Below are 19,696 nucleotides of genomic sequence, written 5' to 3'. Positions count from 1 at the left end.
GTTACATTTTTCTTTTGTTTCTTTTGCCCAAAAAGATAGATCAGAAAAAATATTAGTAAGAGCAATGTCAGAGAGTGTTTTCTTCCAAGAGTTTTATAATTTCAGGTCTTTCATTTAAGTCTTTAATTCATTTTAAAAAGGTGATCTAGTTTCATTTTTTTGTTTTGATCTCTCTAATTTTCCCAAAACCATTTATTGAATAGACTGTCTTTACCCCATTGTATATTCTTGACTTCTTTGTCATTGATTAATTGATGATAATCAATTGGTTTATTTTGGGGCTTTCTTTTTTGTTCCATTGATCTATGTGTCTGTTTTTATGCCAGAATCATGCTGTTTTGATCACCATATCCTTGCAGTATAGCTTGACATCAAGTAGTATGATACTTCCAACTTTGTTCTTTCTTAAAATTGCCATGACTATTTTGGGTCTTTGTGGTTCTATATAAAATTTTGGATTATTTGTTCTAGTTTTGTAAAATAAAAATACTATTGGTGTTTTGATAAGGATTGTATTGAATCTGTAGAATGCTTTGGGTAGTATGGACATTTTAATGATATTAATCCTTCCTATTCCTGAGGATGGTATATACTTCCATTGATTTATATTTTCTTCAATTTCTTTCTTCCATATTTTATCATTTTTGTAGTACAGGTATTTTACCTTCTTGCTTAAATTTATTCTTAGTTATTTTATTTTTTGATGCAATTTGAAATGGAATTATCTTCTTAATTTATCTTTCTGATTGTTCATTATTGGTATATAAAAATGCAACCAATTTTTATCCTGTTACTTTGCAGAATTTATTTATCAGTTCTAATAGATTTTTCGTGGACTATTTAGGATTTTTAGATATTATATTATGTCATCTTCAAATAATGACAGTTTTACTTTTTCCTTTCCAATTTTTATGACTTTTATTTCTTCCTCTGCTTTGATTTCTGTGGCTAGAATCTCCAATACTATGTTGAATAAGAGTGGTGAAAGCAGACATACTTGTCTTGTTGCTAATCTTAAGGGAAACACTTATAGTTTTTCACTGATGTTAACTCTGAGTTTGTCATAGATAGCCTTTACTGTGTTAAGATATGTTTCCTCTATTCCCACCTTTGCTGCAAGTTTTTGTCATAAGTAGATGCTGAATTTGGTCAAATGCTTTTGCTGCATCTATTGATACAATCATATCATTGTTATCAATTATTTTGTTTATGTGGCATATCACAATAATTGTTTGTGAATATCAAACTGATCTTGTAAATCCCACTTGATCATGGTATATGATGTATATGATCTTTTTAATGTGTTGCTGAATTGTTTGCTAATATTATGTTGAAGATTTTTGCATCTTTGTTAATAGGGGTTAGTGGCCTAGTGGCCTATAGTTTTCTCTTTTGTAAGGTCTTCACTTGGTTTTGGAATCAGGGTAATGCTGGCCTTGTAAAAGGAGCATGGGGTCCTTCCCTCCTCCTCAGTTTTTTGGAATATTTCAGGAAGGATAGGTGTTAGTTCTTTGAATGTTTGGTAGAATTTTGATCAATGTCTTTTTTGGGGGGGAGTTTTATGATTACTGCTTTAATTTGATTAGTTGTAATTTGTCTAATCAGATTATCTTCTTGCTTCAGTCTTAAAGGATTGTATGTGTTAAGAATTTATTCATTTCTTCCAAGCTGTCCAATCTGTTAGTTTATAATTCTTCATAATATTTTTTATAACCCTTTGTATTTCTGTGGTGTCAGTTTTCACTTCTCATCTTTCATTTCTAATTTTATTTGTTTGGGTTCTTTTCTTTTCTTGATGAGTCTGGTTAAACATTTATAAATTTTGTTTATCTTGTCAATAAATCAGCTCTTGATTTTATTTATCTTTTGTATTGTTTTTCTAGACTCTAGTCTGTTTCCACTCTGACTTCCCTTATTTCCTTCCTTCTGCTCATTTTGGGCATTTTTTGTATTTTTCTTTCTAGTTTCTTTAAGTGTAAGGTTAGATTGTTTATTTGAGATTTTTTAAAAAATTTCTTGAGGAAAGCTTTTATTGCTATGAATATCCCTCTTAGAATTGCTTTTACTGTGTCACATAGGTTTGGGTTCATTGTGATTTCATTATCATTTGTTTCAAGGTATCTTTTGATTTCACCCTTATTCTTGTTTTTAACACAATCATTGTTTAGTAGCATGTTATTTAGCCTCCACATCTTTGTATGTTTTAATTTTCTGCTTGTAATTGATTTCTAGTTTCATACCATTGTGATCAGAGAAAATGATTAATTTGACTTCAACCTCCTTAAATTTATTGGGATTTGTTTTGAGGTGTCACATATGGTTTATCCTGGAAAATATACTATGTGTGCTTAAAAAGAATGTATATTCTGCTGCTTTGTATAAAATGTTCTGAATATATCAGTTAAATCCATCTGGTCTAATGTATTATTTAAGGCTACTGTTTTCTCTTGAATTTCTGTCCAGATGATCTATCCATTTATGTCAATGGGGTGTTCAAATCCCTTACTATTTATATAATTGTATTACTGTTGATTCCTCCCTTTAGAGCTGTCACTATTTGCTTTACATTTACTTGCTCCTGAGTAAAGTGCATAAATATTTACTAGGGCTATATCTTCTTGTTGGATTGATCTTTTATCATTGTGAAATATTCTTCTTTATCTATTGTTATAGCCTTTGCTTTAAATTTTATTTTGTCTGGTATAAGTATTGCTATCTCAGCTTTTTTATTTTTCATGAAATATCTTTTTCCATCCCTTTACTTTCAGACTGTGTGTGTTTTTTTATCTGAAGTGCATCATTTGTAGGTGGCATATATATGGGTTTTGTTGCTTATTCAGTTAGTTACACTATGTATTTTGATTGGAACATTTAATCCATCTATATTTAGAGTAATTATTGATAAGTATATAGTTATTGCCATGTTATTCTTTATAATTATGTTTTCATTTCTTTCTTTCTTTCTTTCTTCCATCATAATGAAGACACTTTAACATTTCTTGTAATACTGGTTTAGTGGTAATAAACCACTTTAGATTATTCTTGTCTGGGAAGTTCTTTTCCTTCAATTTTAAATGATAGCTTTACTGAGTAGAGTAGTCTTGGTTTTAGATCCTTGGTTTTCATCACTTTGAATATTTCATGCCAGTCCCTTCTGCCCTGAAATGTTTTTATGACAGCTGTTCATTTAGAAAAATGCAGAGATGCCTCTGGAAATATCATCATGGCCACTGAGGAGAACCCCAAGTTCACTTCAAACTTGTATTGGGTGGTGGTGATAGAACTGGGAAAACTATGTTTGTGAAACATCATCTGCCTGGTGAATTTTTTTTCTTTTTGTTTTAAGTCAGAGAGAGGGACAGATAGGGACAGACAGACATAAAGGGAGAGAGATGAGAAACATCAATTCTTTGTTGCAGTACCTTAGTTGTTCACTAATTGCTTTCTCATATGTGCCTTGACCAGGGGGCTACAGCAGACTGAGTGACCCCTTGCTCGAGCCAGGGACCTTGGGCTCAAGCTGGTGAGCCTTGATCAAACTAGATAAGCCCGCACTCTAGCTGGCGACCTCAGGGTCTCAAACCTGGGTCCTCCGCATCCCAGTCTGATGCTCTATCCACTGCGCCACCGCCTGGTCAGGCTGCCTGGTGAATTTGAGAAAAAGAACATAACCGCCCTACATGTTGGGGTTTATCCCCTCATATTCCACTCCAACAGAGGACCTATTAAGTTCAATATGTGAGGTACAGCAGGCCAGGAGAAGTTTGGCAAACTGACAGACAGCATTACATCCATGTGAAGTTTGCCATTATATGTTCAATGTAACTTCAAGAGTTACATACAAAATTGGCATAAAGATCTGGTACGAGTGTGTAAAAACTTCCCCATCATGTTGTGTGGGTATGAAGGACAGGAACATTGAGGCAAAATTAATTGTCTCCCACTGAAAAAGGAATCTTCAGTATTACGACATTACTAACAGACAAAAGTAACTACAACCTTGTAAAGCCTTCCTCTGACTTGCTAGAAAACTAATTGGAGACCCTAACTTGGAGTTTGTCTCCATGCCTGCTCTTGCCCAATGAGAAGTTGTCATGGACCCAGCTTTGGAATCACAGTATGAGCACAATATAAAGGATGCTCAGGCCACCACTCTTCCAGATGAGAATGATGGCCTCTGAGAAAAGGAAGCTGTGACCCATCATCAGAAGTCTAGTTTTATAGGCAACTGTTCTGTGATATCAGAAGGTCAGGCTGTTTACCACTTTATTATATAGCTAAGAAGACCCAGTGCTTGATCTTTGAGAAGCTTAGAAAGGTAAATAGGCCTCAGAAAGAATATGGAAGTTAAAAAAAAAACTTTATATTTGGGCTGTTTTGGAATGCAGTTGTTTACTTAATGAAATTCATATATAAGACTGCTGCAGTTGCATAACAATATTCAGTGGTGAAAACTTGTTTGTTCTGTCATTCCCATTACTTTTTGTTTAGAATCAAAAATTTTTTATTTAAAATATTGTAAAAAGAAAGAAGAAGAAAAGAAATCAGCTGAAAGCCTTATGGAGGCTCCCTTACTAACAGACTTTCTCTTGCTGCTCTTGAGATTCTCTTTGTCTTTAACTTTTGCCATTTTAATTGTGATGTGTCTTGGAGTGGGCCATTTTGGGTTCACCTTAATTGGAACTCTGTGCTTCATAGACAGATGTGTCTTTTCCCTTAACTAGGTTAAAGGAGTTTTCAGCAATTATTTCTTCAAATAGGTTCTGGATTCATTGCTCTCTCTTATCCATCTATTACCCCCATGATGTGAATGTTGTTATGCTTGATGTTGTCACAGAGTTCCCTTAGAATTTTCTCATTTAAAAATTATTTTTTCCGGACGTCACGGAAATGGCGCCGTGAGAAGCGCGTCCGACAGCTCTCCCCTAAATCACAACAAATTTATCAACTAGAAACAGAAAAATTTATCCTCGGAGCATTCCGGAGTTCCACACAAACTGAAAGCAAAAGGACTGTTATCACCTGAATCTGAGAGATGAGGGTGTGGAGGAAGCTACCGCAGCAGCGACGCTCATTCAAGCCGCGAGGGAGTGCGCCTGCGGTGAGTCAGCCCATATACTTGGAAACCGCGAGCCGCCGCGAGCAGCCCACGCGAGCCGCCACCTCGAGCCACCGCGAGCCCCCGCGAACCGCCGCCGCGAGCGGCCGCCACGAGCCGCCGCGCGCGCGCCCGGTCTGGTTGAGCACCGCTGACGTTCCCAGCGGCCCGCACACTGCGAGTGGGGGTCGCCGGCCACCGGTGCCCGGAGTGCCCCATTCGCGCGCGTGCCTTGGGCATTCCACGCGCCCAGGGCGCCCTACTGGCCCACACACCCAGGGGGCTCCATTATCCTGCACCTGGTGCGGTCCAGCCGCCAGCGGCGGGGCGAGCGGGAGAGGCTTGGGAGATCCTCTCCGTGGGCGGGGCACCTCACCCAGCCATTCAAGCTAACAATCAAGCGTTGGGGGAGGGGCGCGCGCAGGCAGCCTAAAATACTTTCGGAAACACAGCTGCGACCCAATCACTGAAATTAGCTTAACCCATAAAATCTGCGCACCCTCGGTTCTAATTGATAAGATCTCTCTCAGTTCAGCGATTCAAGACAAGAGGCGTGATATTTTTTAGTGCCTCTCGCTAAAGGGGCGGGGGCAACTTGTGATTGATAGAGCCTCCATATTCAGGGATAAACGCTAACAAGAAGGACTCGGCAGATAATAAGGTCTATACTACACTAGTCGTAAGCAGAGACTAGTGCCTCTTCTTCCCTGCAAAAACAGGCTACAAAGTGTGGAAAGCCTGGGTTGAGAGGTTCAACTAAATGATAGGCGCTGAACAGTCACCTTGACAACAATTGACTCCCACCCCCGCCTGATTACACTGGAGGCCCTGACTCTCAGAGCCTTTCCCAAAGCCTTGCACTGAGTGGGGATAGAGTGGGGATTTCCCAGCTCTTTGAGCCTCTTACTCCCCAGGCAGAAGCAGTTGCAGCCTTATAGCTGGATCACCAGGCTGCTAATTCAGAAAGGGGGGACTAGGAGAGAGAATCCAGGAAAGCAAACTCTCTCATCGTTGGACCCTGCAAACGCCAACAAGCCTTTACTTCCAGCAAGACTAAAGCCAATTATATGACATTGCCATAGAATCCCATCAACTGCAAATCCCTACCTAAGAGTGACACAGGGGCAGAGCCTGGGGTACAGAGTCACCGACTAGGAAGAGGGAGAGAAAAGAAAAAGGAAGAAGTTAACCTCTCAAAATCAAGAAAAACCCACAGACTTTACAACTTGATCCACTAATTTTTTTTTGTTGTTGTTGTTGTTGTTGTTGTTTGTTTCTTCTATCTTTTTGCCTTTATTTCCTCCACCTCGGTCCTTCTATTCTCTGCCCATCTTATGCTTCCCCTTTCTTGAACTACACTACCCATGAGTGTTGCATTTTATTTTTCTTCTTCATCCTCACCCTCCTTTAAGGTTATACTCCAAAACACTTAACTCTCACTCTCTCCTCTTTTTTTTTTTTTGTCTTGCTTTATTTTGTTTTTTTCTCCTCCTATTTTATTTCTTCCTTCGTTTTTCTCTTTTTCTTATTTTTTCCTTTCTATTCGTTTTTTCTTTTCTCATTTTACTTTCCTCCCATATAATCCTCAATCACGAACAAATTAGTTAATTTGGGACTCAAGGCTTTTTTTTGGCTTTATTTCTCTTTTTTGCTTTTGTTTTTATTTTTTTTTCTCTTGTTTGTTTATTTTTGTGGCATTTTGGGTCCTCCCAACCCAAGGTCTCCATTGTATTTAGTCTTCGCTCCACTTAATACAACAGATTTTTACTTATTATTTTTATTTTTTCTTCTTTATTATTCTTTTTTGGTCCTTTTTTCTGATTCCCTCTTATCCCTCTCATTATATCTCTTAGTTGACCATCACTTACAAGCAAATCATCTTATGCTTGTCTAAGATTTTCTTCCTTTTTTTTTTTTTTTTTGCATTTAGTAGGTCCCTACTCCCTTTTTTTTGCCCCTTGAACTCTTCACCCCAAATCAGGCCCTCCATTATAGGCACGATATTTCCCTGAGGAGGGGAGAGGAGGGAAAGAGAAGAGAGAAAAAAAGGGGGAAATAATAAATTATTACTGTTTTTTTTTGTGGGGTGTTTTACCCTTTTTTTTTCTTTTCTTTTTACTCTTTATTAATTCTAATTAGTGCTATCAATAAGACCACCCTCAGATGCCGATAAGAAAGAGGAAATAGAATATTATGGATACAAAAGAAAGAGAGGTAACACAAATAGATGTGGAAAAATCTATGGAGAAAAGACTTAACATATTGGAAGCCTTGGAGCTAAATGACAGAGAATTTAAAATAGAAATCTTAAAAATACTCAGAGATATACAAGAAAACACAGAAAGGCAATATAGGGAGATCAGAAAACAACTCAATGAACACAAAGAATATATTACCAAGGAAATTGAAACTATAAAAACAAATCAAACAGAAATGAAAAACTCAATTCACGAGCTGAAAAACGAGGTAACAAGCTTAGCTAACAGAACAGCCCAGATTGAAGATAGGATTAGTGAAATAGAAGACAAACAACTTGAGGCACAACAGAGAGAAGAAGAAAGAGACTCAAAAATAATAAAAAATGAGAAAGCCCTACAGGAATTGTCTGACTCCATCAGAAAGAATAACATAAGAATAATAGGTATATCAGAGGGAGAAGAGAAAGAAAATGGAATGGAGAATATACTCAAACAAATAATAGACGAGAACTTCCCAAGCCTGTGGAAGGAACTAAAGCCTCAAATTCAAGAAGCAAACAGAACACCAAGTTTTCTTAACCCCAACAAACCCACTCCAAGGCACATCATAATAAAGATGACACAAACCAATGACAAAGAAAAAATTCTCAAGGCAGCCAGGGAAAAGAAGAGTACAACATATAAAGGAAGGCCTATTAGCTTATCATCAGATTTCTCAGCAGAAACTCTACAAGCTAGAAGAGAGTGGACCCCAATATTTAAAGCCCTGAAAGAGAGGAACTTTCAGCCAAGAATACTATACCCATCAAAGCTATCCTTCAAGTATGAAGGAGATATAAAAACATTCACAAATACAGAAAAGATGAGAGAATTTATCAACAGAAAGCCCCCACTCCAGGAAATACTAAGGGGGGTTTTCCAACCAGATTCAAAGAACAAAAGAAAACAACACCACAAGTAACAGCTCCACCAAGAACACAATAAAACCAAACTTAAACTGTGACAACAAAGGAAAAAAAGGGGGGAGAGGATGGAGATTAACAGTAGCAAAGGACAATGAAGTGCAGAAATACTTATAAGATAGGGTACTACAATGAATATGGTAGGTACCCTTTTCATTACTTAATGGTAACCACCCTTAAAAAAACCACCACAAAAACACTTGACTTAAAAAAGGTAGCAACAGAGGAAAGAAGTATGGAACACAAACAAACAAAAACAAATGATAGAAAAACAAAAGAGAAGAATCAAACTAGATACAAAACTAACAGAAAGCAATTTATAAAATGGCAGTAGGGAACCCACAAGTGTCAATAATTACACTAAATGTAAATGGATTAAACTTACCAATAAAAAGACACAGAGTAGCAGAATGGATTAAAAAAAAATCCAACTATATGCTGCCTACAAGAAACACATCTAAGCAACAAGGATAAAAACAAATTCAAAGTGAAAGGCTGGAAAACAATACTCCAAGCAAACAACACCCAAAAAAAAGCAGGCGTAGCAATACTCATATCTAATAATGCTGACTACAAGACAGAAAAAGTACTCAGAGACAAAAATGGTCATTTCATAATGATTAAGGGGAAGTTGAATCAAGAAGACATAACAATCCTTAATATATATGCACCAAACCAAGGAGCACCAAAATATATAAGACAGCTACTTATTGACCTTAAAACAAAAACTAACAAAAATACAATCATACTTGGAGACCTCAATACACCGCTGACGGCTCTAGATCGGTCATCCAAACAGAGAATCAATAAAGATATAGTGGCCTTAAACGAAATACTAGAACACCTGGATATGATAGACATCTACAGGACACTTCATCCCAAAGCGACAGAGTATACATTTTTCTCTAGTGTACATGGAACATTCTCAAGAATTGACCATATGTTGGGCCACAAAGACAATATCAGCAAATTTAGAAAAATTGAAATTGTACCAAGCATATTTTCTGATCATAAAGCCTTGAAACTAGAATTCAACTGCAAAAAAGAGGGGGAAAAACCCACAAAAATGTGGAAACTAAACAACATACTTCTAAAAAATGAATGAGTCAAAGAAGAAATAAGCGCAGAAATCAAAAGATATATACAGACAAATGAAAATGAAAATACGACATATCAGAATCTCTGGGATGCAGCAAAAGCAGTAATAAGAGGAAAGTTCATATCACTTCAGGCCTATATGAACAAACAAGAGAGAGCCGAAGTAAACCACTTAACTTCACACCTTAAGGAACTAGAAAAAGAAGAACAAAGACAACCCAAAACCAGCCGAAGAAAGGAGATAATAAAAATCAGAGCAGAAATAAATGAAATAGAGAACAGAAAAACTATAGAAAAAATCAATAAAACAAGGAGCTGGTTCTTTGAAAAGATCAACAAAATTGACAAACCCTTGGCAAGACTCACCAAGGAAAAAAGACACAGGACTCAAATAAATAAAATCCAAAATGAAAGCGGAGAGATCACCACAGACATCATAGAAATACAAAGAATTATTGTAGAATACTATGAAAAATTATATGCCACCAAATACAACAATCTAGAAGAAATGGATAAATTCCTAGAACAATACAACCTTCCTAGACTGAGTCATGAAGAAGCAGAAAGCCTAAACAGACCAATCAGCAGGGAGGAAATAGAAAAAACTAATAAAAACCTCCCCAAAAATAAAAGTCCAGGCCCAGACGGTTACACTAGTGAATTCTATCAAACATTCAAAGAAGACTTGGTTCCTATTCTACTCAAAGTCTTCCAAAAAATTGAAGAAGAAGCAATACTTCCAAACACATTTTATGAGGCCAACATAACCATCATACCAAAACCTGGCAAGGATGGCACAAAGAAAGAAAACTACAGACCAATATCTCTAATGAATACAGATGCTAAAATACTAAACAAAATACTGGCAAACCGAATACAACAACATATTAAAAAAATAATACATCATGATCAAGTGGGATTCATCCCAGAATCTCAAGGATGGTTCAACATACGCAAAACGGTTAACGTAATACACCATATCAACAAAACAAAGAACAAAAACCACATGATCTTATCAATAGATGCAGAAAAGGCTTTTGATAAAATACAACACAATTTTATGTTTAAGACTCTCAACAAAATGGGTATAGAAGGAAAATATCTCAACATGATAAAGACCATATATGATAAACCATCAGCCAACATCCTATTAAACGGCATAAAACTGAGGACTTTCTGCCTTAAATCAGGAACAAGACAGGGTTGTCCACTCTCTCCACTCTTATTCAACGTGGTGCTAGAAGTTCTGGCCAGAGCAATCAGACAAGACAAAGAAATAAAAGGCATCCATATCGGAAAAGAAGAAGTAAAGCTATCACTTTTTGCTGATGATATGATCCTATACATCGAAAACCCGAAGGACTCCACAAAAAGATTATTAGAAACAATAAACCAATACAGTAAGGTCGCAGGATACAAAATTAACATACAAAAGTCCATAGCCTTTCTATATGCCAACAATGAAATATTAGAAAACGAACTCAAAAAAATAATCCCCTTCACGATTGCAACAAAAAAAATAAAATACCTAGGCATAAACATAACAAAGAACGTAAAGGACCTATATAATGAAAATTACAAAGCATTGTTAAGGGAAATCAAAAAAGATACAATGAGATGGAAAAATATTCCTTGTTCTTGGATAGGGAGAATAAATATAATCAAAATGGCCATATTACCCAAAGCAATATACAAATTTAATGCAATTCCCATCAAAATCCCTATGAGATTTTTTAAAGAAATGGAACAAAAAATCATCAGATTTATATGGAACTATAAAAAACCCCGAATAGCCAAAACAATCCTAAGGAAAAAGAATGAAGCTGGGGGCATTACAATACCTGACTTTAAACTATATTATAGGGCCACGATAATCAAAACAGCATGGTATTGGCAAAAAAATAGACACTCAGACCAATGGAACAGAATAGAAAGCCCAGAAATAAAACCACATATATATGGTCAAATAATCTTTGATAAAGGGGCCAACAACACACAATGGAGAAAAGAAAGCCTCTTCAACAAATGGTGTTGGGAAAACTGGAAAGCCACATGCAAAAGAATGAAACTCAACTACAGCCTGTCCCCGTGTACTAAAATTAATTCAAAATGGATCAAAGACCTAAATATAAGACCTGAAACAATAAAGTACATAGAAGAAGACATAGGTACTAAAATCATGGACCTGGGTTTTAAAGAACATTTTATGAACTTGACTCCAATGGCAAAAGAAGTGAAGGCAAAGATAAATGAATAGGACTACATCAGAATTAAAAGTTTTTGCTCAGCAAGAGAAACTGATATAAAAATAAACAGACAGTCAACTAAATGGGAACTGATATTTTCAAACGACAGCTCAGATAAGGGCCTAATATCCAAAATTTACAAAGAACTCATAAAACTCAACAACAAACAAACAAACAATCCAATAAAAAAATGGGAAGAGGACATGAACAGACACTTCTCCCAGGAAGAGATACAAATGGCCAACAGATATATGAAAAGATGCTCAGCTTCATTAGTTATTAGAGAAATGCAAATCAAAACTACAATGAGATACCACCTCACCCCTGTTAGATTAGCTATTATCAACAAGACGGGTAATAGCAAATGTTGGAGAGGCTGTGGAGAAAAAGGAACCCTCATTCACTGTTGGTGGGACTGTAAAGTAGTACAACCATTATGGAGGAAAGTATGGTGGTTCCTCAAAAAACTGCAAATAGAACTACCTTATGACCCAGCAATCCCTCTACTGGGTATATACCCCAAAACCTCAGAAACATTGATACGTGAAGACACATGTAGCCCCATGTTCATTGCAGCACTGTTCACAGTGGCCAAGACATGGAAACAACCAAAAAGCCCTTCAATAGAAGACTGGATAAAGAAGATGTGGCACATATACACTATGGAATACTACTCAGCCATAAGAAATGATGACATCAGATCATTTACAGCAAAATGGTGGGATCTTGATAACATTATAAGGAGTGAAATAAGCAAATCAGAAAAAAACAAGAACTACATGATTCCATACATTGGTGGAACATAAAAATGAGACTAAGAGACATGGACAAGAGTGTGGTGGTTACTAAGGGTGGGGGGGGAGGGAGGACATGGGAGGGAGGGAGGGAGAGAGTTAGGGGGAGGGGGAGGGGCACAGAGAACTAGATAGAGGGTGACGGAGGACAATCTGACTTTGGGCGAGGGGTTTGCAACATAATTTGATGACAAAATAACCTAGACATGTTTTCTTTGAATATATGTACCCTGATTTATTAATGTCATCCCATTACCATTAATAAAAATTTATTAAAAAAAAATTATTTTTTCCTTTTTGTTGCTCTGCCTCAGTGTTTTCTGTTATCTTGTCTTCTAATTTGCTGATGCAGTCCTCTGCTTCATCTAACCTGCTATTGATTCTTCCTAGTGTATTCTTTCTTTCAGATATTGTATTTTTCATTTCTGTCTAGTTCTTGTTGTATTTTCTATGTCTTTTTTCTGGCTTACTCTCTCTACATTTCATTTCTCACTAAGGTCCTCCATTCTTCTCCTAAATTTCTTGAGCATCCTTATAACAATTGTTTTTAACTCTGCCTCTACACTGCTCACAAAAATTAGGGGATCTGGGAACATGCAGATACTCCGGTAGTTTCAGCCTTTTGTATAGTGCATTTTCACCAATGAAATAAAAGTTGGTTTTGCATCTCATTTGCGTAATCAAACAACTTTCTTTGACTTATCATTTGCTTTTATAATATTTTCTTTGTATTTAAATTTTAATGGGGTGACATTGATAAATAAGGGTACATATGTTCAGAGAAAACATCTCCACATTATTTTTACATTTGACTATGTTGCATACACCTAACCCAAAGTCAAATTGTCTTCCATCACCTTCTATCTGATTTTCTTTGTGCCCTTCCTCCCCACCCACCCCCTCCTTCTCGTTCTACCCCCATCCCCTGGTAACCATCACACTCTTGTGCATGTCTCTGAGTCTTGTTTTTATGTCAAATCTATGTATGGAATCATATAATTCTTAGTTTTTTCTGATTTACTTATTTACACTCAGTATAATGTTATCAAGGTCCATCCATGTTATTGTAAATGATCCAATGTCATCATTTCTTATGGCTGAGTAGTATTCCATTGTATATATGTACCAAAGCTTTTTAATCCACTCATCCACTGACGGATACTTGGGCTGTTTCCAGATCTTCACTATTGTGAATAATGCTGCTATAAACATGGGAGTGCATTGCTCCTTTTGGAACGGTGCTATGGTGTTCTTGGGGTATATTCCTAAAAGTCGGATAGCTGGATCAAAAGGCAGTTTGATTTTTAATTTTTTGAAGAATCTCCATACTGTTTTCCACAGTGGCTGCACCAGTGTGCATTCCCACCAGCAGTGCAGGAGGGTTCCCTTTTCTTCACATCCTCACCAGCACTTATTCTGTGTTGTTTTGTTGATGAGTGTTATTCTGATTGGTATGAGATAATAACTCATTGTGGTTTTAATTTGCATTTCTCTAATGATTAGTGATATTGAGCATTTTTTCATATGCCTATTGGCCATCTGTATGTCCTCTTTGGAGAAGTATCTATTTATTTATTTTGCCCACTTGTTGATTGGATTATTTGTCTTCCTGGTGTTGAGATTTACAAGTTCTTTATAAATTTTGGTTATTAATCCCTTATCAGACGTATTGTCAAATATGTTCTCCCATTGTGTAGTTTGTCTTTTTATTCTGTTCTTGTTGTCTTTGGCTGTGCAAAAGCTTTTGAGTTTGATGTAGTCCCATTTGTTTATCCTGTCTTTTATTTCACTTGCCAGTGGAGATAAATCAGCAAATATAATATAATAGTGCTGCGAGAGATGTTGGAGAGCTTACTGCCTATGTTTTCTTCTAAGGTGCTTATGGTTTCATGGTTTACATTTAAGTCTTTTATCCATTTTGAGTTTATTTTTGTCAATGGTGTAAGTTGATGGTCTAGTTTCATTTTTTTGCAGGTAGCTGTCCAATTTTCCCAACACCATTTATTAAAGAGGCTGTCTTTACTCCATTGTATGCTCTTACCGCCTCTGTCAAATATCAATTGTTCATAAAGGTGTGAGTTTATTTCTGGGTTCTCTGTTCTGTTCCACTGATCTATATGCCTGTTCTTATGCCAGTACCAGGCTGTTTTGAGTACAATGGCCTTGTAGTAAAACTTGATAACAGGAAGTGTGATACCTCCCGCTTTATTCTTCCTTTTCAAGATTGCTGAGGCTATTCATGTTCTTTTCTGGTTCCATATAAATTTTTGGAATATGTGTTCTATATTTTTGAAGTATGTCATTGGTATTTTAATTGGTATTGCATTGAATTTATAAATTACTTTGGGTATTATAGACATTTTAATGATGTTTATTCTTCCTAACCATGAGCATAGTATATACTTCCACTTGTTTGTATCTTCCTTGATTTCTTTTATCAATGTTTTATAATTTTCCAAGTACAAGTGTTTAGTCTCCTTGGTTAAATTTACTCCTAGGTACTTTATTTTTTTGGTTTTAATAGTGAAGGGGATTGTTTCCTTAATTTCTCTTTCTGACTGTTCATTGTTGGTGTATAAAAATGCCTCTGATTACTGAGTATTAATTTTATATCCTGCCACCTTGCTAAATTCTCTTATCAGGTCTAGTAGTTTTATGACTGAGGCTTTAGGATTATCTATATACAAAATCATATCATCTGCAAATAATGATAGCTTTACTTCTTCTTTTCCCACTTGAATGCCTTTTATTTCTTCTTCTTGTCTGATTGCTGTGGCTAGGACTTCCAGGACTATGTTGAATAAGAGTGCTGAAAGGGAGCACCCCTGCCTTGTTCCTGATCTTAAGGGGATTGTTTTTAATTTTTGCCCATTGAGTATGATGTAGGCTGTGGGTTTGTCATAGATGGCTTTTATCATGTTGAGATATGTTCCCTGTATTCCCACTTTGTTGAGAGTTTTGATCATGAATGGGTGCTGGATTTTATCAAATACTTTTTCTGCATCTATTGAAATTATCATGTGGTTTTTCTCCTTCCTTTTGTTAATGTGATGAATAACATTAATAGATTTGCAAATATCGTACCAGCCTTGCCTCCCCAGAATAAATCCCACTTGATCATGGTGTATGATTTTTTCCATATATTGTTGGATCCGGTTTGCTAATATTTTGTTGAGGATTTTAGCATCTATATTCATCAGAGATATTGGCCTATAATTTTCTTTCTTTGTGTTGTCTCTGCCTGGTTTTGGAATCAGAATTATGCTCGCCTCATAAAAGCAGTTTGGAAGTCTTCCTTCCTCTTGAATTTTTTAAAATAGTTTGAGAAGGATACATGTTAGTTCTTCTTTGAATATTTGGTAGAATTCACTTGTGAAGCCATCTGGCCCAGGACTTTTCTTTGTTGGGAATTTTTTTTATAACTGTTTCGATCTCATTTATTGTAATCGGTCTGTTTAGGTTTTCTGATTCTTCCAGATTGATTTTTGGAAGATTGTATGTTTCAAGAAATTTGTCCATTTCATCTAGGTTATCTAGTTTTTTGGCATACAGTTATTCATAGTATTTTCTTACAATCCTTTGTATTTCTGTTGTGTCAGTTGTTATTTCTCCACTCTCATTTCTAATTTTATTTATTTGAGTCCTCTCTCTCTTTTTCTTGGTGAGTCTAGTCCAAGGTTCATCAATCTTGTTTACCTTTTCAAGGAATCAGCTCCTAGTTTCCTTGATCCTCTGTATTGTTTCTTTAGCCTCTATGTCATTTATTTCTGCTCTGATCTTTATTATTTCCTTCCTTCTACTACATTTGGGCTTTACTTGCTGTTCTTTTTCTAGTACTTTTAGATGCAGGGTTAAGTTGTTTATTTGAGCTTTTTCTAGGTTCTTAAAGTGTGCCTGTAGTGCTATGAACTTCCCTCTCAGTACTGCTTTTGCAGTGTTCCAAAAATTTTGAGTTGTTGTATGCTCATTGTCATTCATTTCTAGGAATTTTTTAATTTCTTCTTTGATCTCATTCTTAATTCATTCATTATTTAACAACCTGCTATTTAGTTTCCATGTGTTTGAGAATTTTTGAGCTTTTCTGTTGTGGTTCATTTCTAGTTTCATGCCATTGTGATCGGAGAAAGTGCTTGATATGATTTCAGTCTTCTTAAATTTGTTGAGAGCACTTTTGTGCCCTAACATGTGGTCTATCCTAGAGAATGTACTATGAGCACTTGAAAAGAATGTATATTCTGCTGCTTTAGGGTGAAAGGTTCTGAAGATATCTATTAAATCGAGTTGATCTAGTGTGTCCTTTAATTCTGCTGTTTCTTTGTTAATTTTCTTTCTTGAGGATCTATCTAGTGATGTTAGTGGGGTATTGAAATTTTCTACTATTATAGTATGCTGTTCATCTCGCCCTTTATATCCACCAAAGTCTGCTTTATATATTTAGGTGCTCCTATATTAGGTGCATCGATATTTATAACAGTTATATCTTCCTGTTGGATTAATCCCTTTATCATTATGGTATGGCCTTCTTTATCTCTTACTATATCCTTTGTTTTAAAGTCCAATTTGTCTGATATAAGTATTGCTACCCCAGCTTTTTTTTTTATTTCCATTTGCATGAAATGTTTTTTTCCATCCTTTTACCTTCATTTTATGTGTATCTTTTGTTCTAAGGTGTGTCTCTTGAAGACAGCATATGTACGGGTCCTGTTTTCTTATCCACGCAGCTACTGTATGTCTTTTGATTGGATCATTTAATCCATTTACATTTAAGGTTATTATTGATATGTAGCTGTTTATTGCCATTTTATTCTTTAAAGCTGTATTGCTCTTTTGCTATATTCCTTTCCCACTTTGATCTGTTTACAATGGGCCCCTCAACATTTCCTGCAGCATTGGTTTGGTTGTAATAAATTCCTTGAGTTGTTTTTTGTCTAGGAAGCTTTTTATTTCTCCTTCAATTTTAAACGATAGCCTTGCTGGATAAAGTAGTCTTGGTTGTAGGTTCTTGTTCTGCATTACTTTGAATATTTCTTGCCATTCCCTTCTTGCCTCAAGTGTTTCTGTTGAGAAGGCAGATGTCATCCTTATGGAGACTCCTTTGTAGGTGATAGCTTTTTTTTCTCTTGCAGCTTTTAATATTTTCTCTTTATCACTTAGCTTTGGTATTTTAATTATGATGTGTCTTGTTGTAGGTTTCTTTGAGTTTCTCTTTAATGGAGTCCTCTGTGCTTCTTGAACTTGTGAGAGTTTGTCCTGCATTAATTTAGGGAAGTTTTCAGCTATGATATGTTTGAACAAAGTCTCTATCCCTTGTTCTTTTTCTTCTTCTTCAGGAACCCCTATGATGTGGATGTTATTTCTCTTCATGTTGTCACAGAGCTCTCTAAGAGTTTCCTCAGACTTTTTGAGTCTCTTTTCTTTTTTCTTCTCTGCTTTCATGCCTTCATTCCAGTTGTCCTCCAACTCGCTGATTTGATCCTCAGCTGTATCTATTCTGTTTTTAATTCCTTCCATTGTGGTCTTCATTTCTGATATTGTATAATATTTGTCATCTCCGACTGATTCTTTTTTAATATTTTAATGTTTTTTTTATACTTGCTATTTCATTATTTAGGTTCCGTAATGATCATCCATTGTTGTTCTAAGATCCCTAAGCATCCTAACAATCATTATTTTAAACTCTTCATCTGGAAGTTTGGTTATTTCCATATCACTCAGTTTATTTCCTGGAGGTTTCTCTTGTGGTTTCATTTGGATTGCACTTTTCTGTCTTCTCATTATGTCTGTGTGTTTGAGTCTAGGCTTGGTTTGTCTGCTTCCTTTTACAATTGTGTTATTTCTAGGTCTTCTTGGGTTGGCATCATCTGTTATTTGTAATCTACTGTGAGATTTGGCTTTTCTAGAAAAGCCACTTTGAAGTCTTGATTTATTTGTTTTCTTCTCGTTTATTGTGTGATGTTCTTGTTTAATAAAAAAAGTGTTTTTTTATTGCTTCATATTCATTTTGAAACATTCCCTAGCTTGTTTGCCTCAATTTCATTTCATTTGAGGGAATCTCTTGTTCTTTAATTTAGGGCATGTTTCTCTGTCTCCTACTTTTCCATTTTGTGTTTGTCTGTGTGTATTGTGTAGATCTGCTATGTCCTTCAATGTTGTTATCATGGTTTTATGTAGTGGTTATCTTGTGGAGCCCAGTGGCACACTCATCATGATTATGTGAGCTAGGTGCTCCACCACTATCTCTTGTGTGGGTTATGTGAGCCCTTATGTTGTCATTGAGTCTTGGTTACTGTTGGCCCATCTGTGTCCCTCCTGATGCTCTGGGTGTAGGACCAGCTCATTTTGCTTCTCCACCACTACAACCAGTCTCAATGTGGCTTCTTTTTCATATCCTTGGTTATAGTTCTGTTCAGCTAGTGTTCAGGTGGTCCTCAAGGGACCTTCTTCTACAATTTAGTTGTACTTTTTTTTATTAACAGAGACTGAGAGAGAGTCAGAGACAGGGATAGACAGGGACAGACAAACAGGAATGGAGAGAGATGAGAAGCATCAATCATCAGTTTTTTGTTGTGACACCTTAGTTGTTCATTGATTGCTTTCTCATATGTGCCTTGGCCATGGGTGTTCAGCAGACCTAGTAACCCCTTGCTCAAGCCAGTGACCTTGGGTCCAAGCTGGTGAGTTTTTGCTCAAATCAGATGAGCCTGCACTCAAGCTGGCAACCTCAGGGTCCCAAACCTGGGTCTTTTGCATCCCAGTTCAATGCTCTATCCACTGCACCACTGCCTGGTCAGGCTAGTTGTACTTTTGAGATGGTCATGGGAAGAGATGAGCATAACATTTATTTACTCTCCCATATTGACTTGAAGCCTATGTCTTTGAGCTTTGATCAATAATTGTCATTTGGTGGGAAAATAAACATCTGCAAAAATTCAATCTTTTTAAAAGGTTGTACCCATTCTGACCTCAAGTTATTAGGCAAAATCTGAAACTATTTATAGGCCATGGTTTGCTTTATAATTTATATTACTTTGATTTACTTTGCTCTCACTTTAGTAATGGGTATTATTAATCTACCACAGAGCAGGTAATCCAAGAGAGAAGGAAATCTCTCAAGGATGAGAAGAATCTGGAAAACACTCCAAAGAGGAAGTATCATGATTTTCTGGATGTTGTCCTTTCTGCTCAGGTAAATATTTTAAATTTCTGAGCCTGCTCGTAGGTAATTGTGTGGATAGGTGAATGAGTGGAAGTAGAGGAGACAAAAGCAAAGCTGATCAACTAAATTTAAAAATACTTTTGA

General features: G+C 36.2%; 1 protein-coding gene and 1 pseudogene across 2 annotated transcripts in view; both read left to right on the top strand.

The window, feature by feature from the left end:
* LOC136329072 (cytochrome P450 4X1-like) overlaps positions 1-19,696 on the top strand; it is a 64,126-nt gene that overhangs the window by 35,079 nt on the left and 9,351 nt on the right. For both annotated transcript variants that reach the window (XM_066265022.1, XM_066265021.1), the window contains one exon: positions 19,476-19,582. In XM_066265022.1, the coding sequence (XP_066121119.1) occupies positions 19,476-19,582 (107 nt within the window). The remainder of the gene's footprint in view (positions 1-19,475; positions 19,583-19,696) is intronic.
* LOC136329073 (GTP-binding nuclear protein Ran-like) lies at positions 3,813-4,181 on the top strand (annotated as a pseudogene).

The sequence above is a fragment of the Saccopteryx bilineata genome, chromosome 3 (assembly GCF_036850765.1).
Source record: "Saccopteryx bilineata isolate mSacBil1 chromosome 3, mSacBil1_pri_phased_curated, whole genome shotgun sequence".
Classification (NCBI taxonomy): Eukaryota; Metazoa; Chordata; class Mammalia; order Chiroptera; family Emballonuridae; genus Saccopteryx; species Saccopteryx bilineata.
The sequence above is the reverse complement of the archived record's forward strand: the minus strand, read 5'-3'. Positions and strand labels throughout refer to the sequence as shown.